The 9,017-nt window shown below is 34.9% G+C and overlaps 1 protein-coding gene across 2 annotated transcripts in view; it reads left to right on the forward strand.

The window, feature by feature from the left end:
- Window positions 1-8,300, forward strand: part of LOC123868392 — a 127,576-nt gene extending 119,276 nt beyond the window's left edge. The window contains exons 10-13 of one of the 2 annotated variants that reach the window (XR_006796639.1): window positions 4,028-4,117; window positions 4,717-4,811; window positions 5,064-6,568; window positions 6,985-8,300. Coding sequence is in view for 1 of the 2 variants with exons in the window: in XM_045910899.1 (XP_045766855.1) it covers window positions 4,028-4,117; window positions 4,717-4,811; window positions 5,064-5,175 (297 nt within the window). In the remaining variant the exon portion in view is untranslated. Of the gene's footprint in view, window positions 1-4,027; window positions 4,118-4,716; window positions 4,812-5,063 lie in introns of both variants that reach the window. The other variant, XM_045910899.1, reaches the window with a different exon arrangement.
- Window positions 8,301-9,017: the final 717 nt, after the last annotated feature.

Here is a 9,017-nt window from a genome sequence, read left to right on the forward strand (position 1 = left end):
AGGGAGTAAACAAAACAGAAAATTGGCATTATAAAGTAGACTGAAGAATTCTGTGAATTTAGAATGAAAAAAGTTTTCTGACTATAATAAATAGATTTACGCACAGTTTACTTTAACTTGAAAAGTTACGCTAGGACGTTGATTTGACAGCGGCGATTGCCGATAGCCCTCAAAGACTTCGTGATGACCACGCCACGGTCAATCTGCCAAGAGTGTTACGACGAAGAAGATTAATAAAATATGGGCCATATAATACGAAAACTGGTTTATAATATATGACTTCGTCTATTGTACGTTGTCAAATGATTTAAGCCTGCCAAGACTTACAAGGAAGAATTATACACAGCTAAAATCCTTCCGTAGTCAAGTAAAAAGCAAACAACCTTGCGTAAACCAACCACGTGTAACATTAATCCTACGTTATTATAGCGGGTACCAATTAAACAACCATTTAAATTAATAGCATAATCATTACGAATAATGCTTTACCAGAGTGCGGATTGAATTCAAGCGCCAAAAGAAAGCATAACACTTTCTAATTTACCCAACCGGTTTACGGCTTGGCGTTACGATACGCGAACAATCTAGAGACAATGTTATAAACTTATTCAATAACTAGATTCTAGAGAAATCTCAAATCACACTTTCGCGATATGAAATCTGTACTAATTATTCACTAAACACATTTATTTTTGCAATATTTTTAGGGTTCCGTAATCGAAGGGTGCCAACGGGAACCTTTTACTAAGCGTCCGCTGTCCATCCGTCTGTCTGTCAGCGGCCTGTATCTCGTGAACCGTAATAGGTAGAGAATTGAAATTTTCACAGAATGTGTAGGTATTTCTATTGCCCACGTAACAACAAATAATTAAAAATGGTCGCTATGAAAAAAAATGTTATTTTTTTTGTACGATGCAATGGTACGAAACCTTGGATGAATTTAATTCATCCAAGTACGAAACCCTTCGTGTGTGAGTCAGACTCGCACTTGAGCAATTTTTTGTAATAGATATTGGTAGTAAATGAGGTAACTGTAGAGCGAACAAACGGACAGGTCATCGGATGTAAGTAAGCAAGCTCGCGCTGCATATTATCGCGCCGCCAGAACTCTGAAACATATCGAAATTGTGTGAACCGCATGGTCACAGAAATCGGCGGGAAAATCGCGCAGTGAAGTTTCGCAGTGCGATTTTACCGTGATTTTGTTGATCATGAACATCCGCAGACGAATCGCCGATTTTTGTCGGCTCCACGAGGTCGTAGGAGATTTTAAGGTGTGAAAAGTCAACAATATCACTGTCTTCCAACAAAATTTTGAGGAAGGCCTATGTATATAATTATGAGGGTTTTCATGCCATTATCAGAGAACGGAGAACTTTGTAAGTAGGTACACACTGTTTAAGGTTCGAAACTTCAAATGAGGGTGTCGTAATTATAAATATAAAACGCTTCTGCATTCGACCGCAAGGAACTCCTTTGAAGCCTTTTTACCTTTGAGAAGCCCAGACCCTGAGGCGTTTTTGGCTTGTATGAAAGAAAAATCATTTTTTTTAAAACCGACTTTAAAGGCCACGAATCAGTACAAAACTAATTTTTATCTCTGTCCGTCGTCAACAGAAGATGCTTCAGTTAAAATTTTAGTCTCTAGTATCTATAGTTGTCCGTGTCTTAATGGTTATGGTACTCAGACGATTGGTAAAGATATGTGGGTTCAAATCCACGCCGATTCTGCTGATGTCTTAAAAAAAGATTGGATCCATAAGTCAACTTTATTGCTAGTTGCTATCTTTCCACATACCTACTCGTATGCTCGCAGAGATATGGCAGTAACCTAACATTAATAACAGATTACCTACTTCAAATCAAAAGACATTTTTAACCGACTTCCAAAAAAGGAGGAGGTTCTCAATTCGTCGGGATCTTTTTTTTTTTTTTTTTTTTTTATTTTTTTTTTATATTTTTTATGTATGTTCCCCGATTACTCAAAGACCCCTGGACCGATTTGGAAAATTTTTTTTTTGTTTGAAAGGGTATACTGTGCAGGTGGTCCCATATAAATTTGGTGAAGATCTGATGAATATCTTTGGAGATGGAGAACAGAACTCCTCAATGGATAAGAGCAAATTGCTCGCGATCAGTGTAATAGCTTAGTAAACAGTAGGGTTTTAACTGGGCATAGCATATTATAGTACAGTGGGGCCACTAAAAATTGTGAAATAAAAAATTTTCAAAAGAAAAATAAAACCGACTTCAAAAACCAAAAACACTAAAAAGTAGAAAATAATTTTTGTTTAGCTACACATGTAATGTACCTAGGTATGAAGTCGGGCGAGCTTCACTCTTGGATTTCTAATTTTGTTTTAATATGCTCGCTCGACTTCATACCTAGGTACATTACATGTGTAGCTAAACAAAAATTATTTTCTACTTTTTAGTGTTTTTGGTTTTTGAAGTCGGTTTTATTTTTCTTTTGTAGATTTATCAAACAGCTTGACATTCAAAGAACTGGTATTTTATTAGGTTTTATTTATCTGTTTATTTAATTTGAATTAAAATAAGTTTAGTTTTGCCAAATCTAGTATACTAGTTAGGTACCTACTCAAGTTTTAGTCTTGTTCTTTTCGTCTAATATCGTATGTGTCGGTATTGCCGGTAATTCTGATATTTTCAGGAAAGATTACGATGTTTTTTATCGATTGCACTATTAAGTAGGTAGGTACCTACCCACCAAGTTTCCACGTGATCACAGATCACTAATAATCCATACTAATCCATACTAATATTATAAATGCAAAAGTGTGTCTGTCTGCCTGTCTGCTACCTTTTCACGGCCCAACAGTTTAACCGATTCTGAAGAAATTTGGTACAGGGTTAGCTTATATCCCGGGGACAGACACAGGCTACTTTTTATCACGGAAAATCAAAGATTTCCCACGGGATTCCTAAAAACCCATCCGCTTAACTGATTTGTATAAAATTTGGTACCGAGGTAGCTTGCTTCCCTGTAATTGACATAGGCTACTTTTTATCCCGGAAAATTAAAAAGTTCCCGCGGGATATTGAAAAATGTAAATCCAAGCAGTCGAAGTCGCGGGCATCAGCTAGTAATAAATAATTAGTAACAACGCTGGTCATAAAAAGCTTTTTTAATGTTTGAAACCTTTACCTTTGATTTAAAACTGATTAGTTACTTTGTAAATGATCGTAATAAAATTTTACGATCACTTTAATAGGATTCTACTTTTGATCTTCATCAATGTTTATAGCCTAATCTCTAGCTAGCACTTAGGTAATTAGTTTTAATACTTACCTAGGTATCATGTTTGATTGTGGGTTTGATTTTGATTAATATTCCAGCATGAATTTCCAGTACGAAGTGAGGTAATACCGGTAATAATACTAATAATAATACATTCGAAGCTATAAGCAAATATCCTCTAAAGTTGTACACCTTTTTTGTGAAAGTAGCAAAAAGAGCGTCAGTAAAAATGTCATCATATTCATTAGAAGACAGGTCCTGCTTCAGTCAATTCCAGCTATTATGATGTTATGACAATGTGTGTGTAATGAATGACTAATAGAGAGAAGACTTATCCAGTTATTTGTTATGAGAATATCATGGATTTACGTCCGTCTTCAATATTTAATCTGCCCAGCGATATTACCTACTAATTCTAAATCAAAGAATTTACCTTTAATGCCTGTAACCTGTAGATAAGTTACATTTGCAAGGTGTTTGCATTGCTAAGTAACTTATCTCCAGATTACAGATAGATTAAATATTGAAAATGGACGTTACCTGGTAGGTTATCCGTTAGTCTCAGCAGTGACTATGGAAAAACTGACAGCAAAGCTTATCGTATAGAACTCAAGTTATTAGTCTTGAGTCTATTAGTAATTCCTTAGGCATTCCTGATTTTCGAGATCGAAAATTTGCCAGAAAATATAGCCCATTGATAAGCGAGACACTCTTCAGGTTATATAATTTTTGGATATAGATGTTGAATTGGTTTTCTCTTGGTTTCAGGATGACTTTTTACTTCGCCACTACGACAAAGGCCCGTGCAAGAATAAATTAGGACACTCAAGAGCTTCTGTGTTATGGCATCGCGCACAGGTAAACAATCAGTGAAACCAGACTAACTTCGCTTGCTCAATGATCTAAAAGACTTACTTCGCTTGTTCAGTGATCTAAAGAAAATCTTGACCCCCGACACAAGCTGCCACTCATGGTTGTCCTGAATTACTTAGCACCAAGATACTTTTCCAAGGGCTTGCAATACATACTTCGTCCATCCAGATTTTTTTTAAATTCCTTATTTATAGGGGTTTGGTTACAAAGTAAGCATGTCACGCCTGTAGAATTTCACTCATGCTTGTCCTGAACTACTTAGCACCAAGATAACTTTCCGAGGGCTTGCAATAATAGTTCGTCCATCCAGATATTTTTTTAAATCAAATTTATTTATAGGGGTTTGATCACAAAGTGAGCATGTCACCCCTGTAGAATTAAAATCGTATACAAAATTATCTTAAAAATCTTCCTCTCTACACCTTAGCCCCTTCACACTGATTTGTATAGTATCCAGGTATACCAAGGAGGATATCTTGAGTATCTCTGGATGCTGAGGGTGTTTATCTTTGTACGAACAGACGAGAGTACATAGTATATATTGTAAAATGTCTATCTACATAGGTAATCTGGTTTTTTTACAGGTGGTCGGTATATTCGCGGGTTTTGGACTGCTACTCCTTGTGGCGAGCCCGTTACTACTGCTCGCCGCACCCTGCATCGTCTGTTGTAAATGCAGGTAAGGTTCAAAGGTAACCCTGGGACAGTCGTAATTCTACGGACACGTATGAAGCGATTTGCTTCCTCGTCTCTAATTCAGACCGCTAGGGTCTACGGCATAATTTCCTCTTTACTTTTAATATGAGTACCTTTAAGTCAAGAGTTAATAAGCATATTCTAGGCAATTTCGCCAGTACAAGATTGGTTGATTACCTAGATTTCATACGGGATTTTTTTTATGTCCTCTAATCGAAATTCCTTTACTTTCCAGACTTTGCAATCCGAACACAAAAAATCTCGAAGAAGTGGACGAAATTGAAAGCATCAGTCCGGGACGAGACGACGACGGCGACGAGACGAGAGCGAGGTTCCTCTCCGACTGACGACGACGCTATTAGACAGTGGACTTTATCACGAGGTAATAAGATACCTTTTTGCGTGCACGCTGCGAGACGAAAAGTTGGACACAAAGTTGGTACAAATGTTTGGACGAATCTTGGAGATTGAGCTGTGTTGATGAACTAAGAAATTGGAACTTTTTGAGATAAAAATATGGTTGTACTATTGATATGTGGTTGTTTGAATAAATAATTAAAAATAATATGTGGTAATGTACTTCAAATGAAGATCTTCCAAAACAGATGCAAAATAGACTTAAATCTAAATTCTGAAAAATTCTTTTAAAGAGGCACCTGTTGGGAAGAACTTTTAATGTTAAAATTGACGGTAGATAAAGGTTTGTTAAAAGAGTATGACGTCATAACATACCTATGAATAATAACTTTGATTGTTTGGGTGTTACTTTTCGAATGTACTTTCTATGTTATAGAATATTGATAAAAAAATAAAGAAAAAAATATGGGTAGAGATTACCTACTACATTCAGTTTTAACTCTTAATAGTGATAATATTTTGTAAAGGTAATTTCTATGATATGAACTGCCACAACGTTTTGAAGGTACATTTGAAACTTTGTTTGATGTCATTGAAAAATTGTTTGTTGTAAACGGAAAAGCTAGTTAGGTGGCCGTAGGCTCATTCGTCGAGGGCTGGCTTACATGTCGTTTGCGAATATATCCAAAATGTTTTATAAACATCAAAGGATCATCAAGTATTTGCTGGACAAATATACGCCAAATGATCTGGTCCCTTTGGCAAAGTACGTTGGGCCAACGTTTACAAGGCATTAAGGGATTCCTTTGGTGCGTATGAACGCAGCAGATACACGCAAAAAATGCGCAAGTCGAATTCTCTTGAAATATATTGTGCGGGGTAAGTGATGGGTTGTTAACGGTTTTTCAAATAACTAGACCTCAACTAAAGCGTCAAATTGTCGATCAACTAGCTGAAATCGTCAATTTTTGATGCACAAGATTATAGATCGGTTTTATTAGTTCCTTAATTCGATGCCCATAGCAAGTGAGAGGTTTTTTGGTGCATTGCTTTACTTTATATTAAGTGCATTGCGTGCAATGAGTCTCGTTTATATACGCAACAAAGGTACCCCTTTATTTGCAACACATGGTTTCGTCTTTACATGACGGCAAGCAAAAAATTTGACTTACACTGAAAAATGCGATGCGTTCGCCGTGGGCTGGGATGGGTGATAAAGCCGACGGCTTATTGAATAAGAATTGAAAGTCGGAAGCAATCTCGATGTTTGATAATCATACTGACCATGTTTAACAAATAATAAATAATACGCCATTTCCATAGTGTTTAATAGCGGACATGTGGTATGACGGGAGTACAAATTGACAGAATATAGCTGGATTAGTTTTATCTCGACTGTTGTTTCGAAAAACTAAAGTCTCTCGCTATAGTTTGAGTTTTCCTTCTATTATTATTAATTATTTATATTTACGAAATTTCCTAAAAATTTGTTGAAAGCAATGCTGTTTATCGACTGTTTTGTGTTTTGAAATGAAATGATAACAAAATGATGTTAACAAATATTTTTTGAAAAACAAGTTTCTTAAATGTCTCATTCATTTTAATTTCTGGGCTCTGGGTGTACTTTTCAAGTTAACAGTTGACTATATGTAAATCTGCAAAAATTGTATGCAAATGTCAAATCGGGACGTTTGCTTGTTAATCTATATACTAAAAGACTGATTTATGCATGGTTAACGTTAACAAGAAAAGTTACGTTAGAGCCTTTGAAAACAGGTAAACGCTTACTATAGTGTCAGTTGTTCAAAAATAATTCGAGGTAATGACGAATAATATAGATAGGTTTTGTTATAGCTAGTAGGAACAAATGATCTTAGAAGCTAGTTATAGTAACTAGAATAGCTTCAGTGGATGTCGAGAAACTATGTACTGTAAAATGACCTTAAAAGACTTACAGTAGTTTTTTATATTAAGATCTTCGTACAAATGATAAATAAATAGAATTTCATAAATGGAGCTAAAGTGGCCCTTTGGGTGTAATGAATCGAAAAGTAAAAGGTAGCATTCGGGTTTTAGCGACCGAAACCTCCGACCGCGATTGATAGTCGCGCGATACGACTGCTTGTTTATGCTTTATTAACTTACTAGCCTGATGCCCACATTTCATTCGCGTCGAATAAGTTTTTTAATTTTATGTGTTTCAGGGACGCAAGATATATTCTGTGATTTAGTTATGATTGATACAATGCTAAGCGGTGAAAATGTAACAAACAGACAAACACACTTTTTTATTCAGTATATTAATTAGTACGCGCTGATCGACGCAGGCGTCGTCCTTATAAATAATATTACGTAATCACGATATCATATTCATTCGAATACCCGCGATTCAAAACGTTATATTTGTAGGTGTCCTAACTGACGTATGATATGCACAATCAGACAAGACAGAGTCGCTGTTGCCGGTCGCGGTCGCGGTCGTTTGTAGCTATGTTCCGAATGCTGCATAAAGTCGCAAAATAGAGAAGTAGCAGAAGGTTCTATAGACATGCGTGCGATGGCGAGCTTACCCTATTCAACTCAACCTGAATATTTCGATTTTGTAAGATTGAGAATGACTTTAGTTTCAGTTAAAACGAGACAGATTTTTGTCAGCAACATATCGCTGTCTCGATTTTAAATACAGTGTCTTAAGTCTGAGCAAAGTCAAAGTACACTCTAGTCTAAGTACAATCAAAGTATGCTTTATGGATCTAAGCCTGTGTGAGAACGCATGCATAGGTGTTGTATTGAGCGAACTTTCTGCTACCATTCTATTTTGTGTTAAATATTTTGACGGAATTTCCTAAATTTCAAAGATAAAGTTGTTTAAAACGATAGTCTATTTATTAGATTAGGTTAGTGCAAAATATATTAATAAAGAAATGTGAAAAATGTCTTTATTCAAGTCTTTATTAAAGTCTTTCATAAGTCACAATAGCTCATCTTTTCATTATCTGTATAAAAATAAGATTTGCTGAATTTCATTTAATTGTATAATTTTAAAGGGCCTTTTTTAAAAGAACAATGTGACAAAATGGGCCAAGCTTAGATAGAATTACAAGAATAACTGAATTTTACTCAACGATAAAACAAAACTAAGTTTTAACTAAAAATAGTTTCCTTAAAATAATGATAAAATAATTCACCGATCTTTATAGATTAATCGAATTAAATTCATTATACTTAACCCAAAATAAATCGAAAACAATATGTATTACTGGAAAACTTAGCATTTCTTAAAATAGTACATAATATTATACCATAAAGAACTTAATGATCTGTGAAAGCATAAAATGTTGACTTAATGTGGGTAGTTTCAAAATAGACAGTATTTTTGACATTTATTACAAATTCAAGAAAAAAATATTTTCAAATCTACAAAATGTTCATATTTAAATTATTTATTGGAAGATGTCGATGCTGAGGTAGGACTAAAACGAAAAAAAAAAATTAAAGCATTAGTTTTTCTTGTATGCTACAATAGAAAACAAAACGTAAACCAATTTAGTTTTGGTACTTAACAAATATGGATAAATCAGTAAATATTTGATGAAAATCAGTACCACTGACTTTAAAGTTACATGTTCTGCGTATTTATAATTTATTATGTTTTTAACGACAGCGACTTACTGAGAAAATGTTGACTGATGTTTATGTAAGAGTATGAGACTGATGAGTGAGATAAGTCCAGTATGATTTTGATTTCAAGTGATAGGTATCTTCTGAACTAAGAGTAGTTTTCCCCACGTTGTGACGTTTTTATATATATTACAATGCTTACATATTGCTT

Source organism: Maniola jurtina, chromosome 9 (genome assembly GCF_905333055.1).
Source record: "Maniola jurtina chromosome 9, ilManJurt1.1, whole genome shotgun sequence".
NCBI classification, from domain to species: Eukaryota; Metazoa; Arthropoda; class Insecta; order Lepidoptera; family Nymphalidae; genus Maniola; species Maniola jurtina.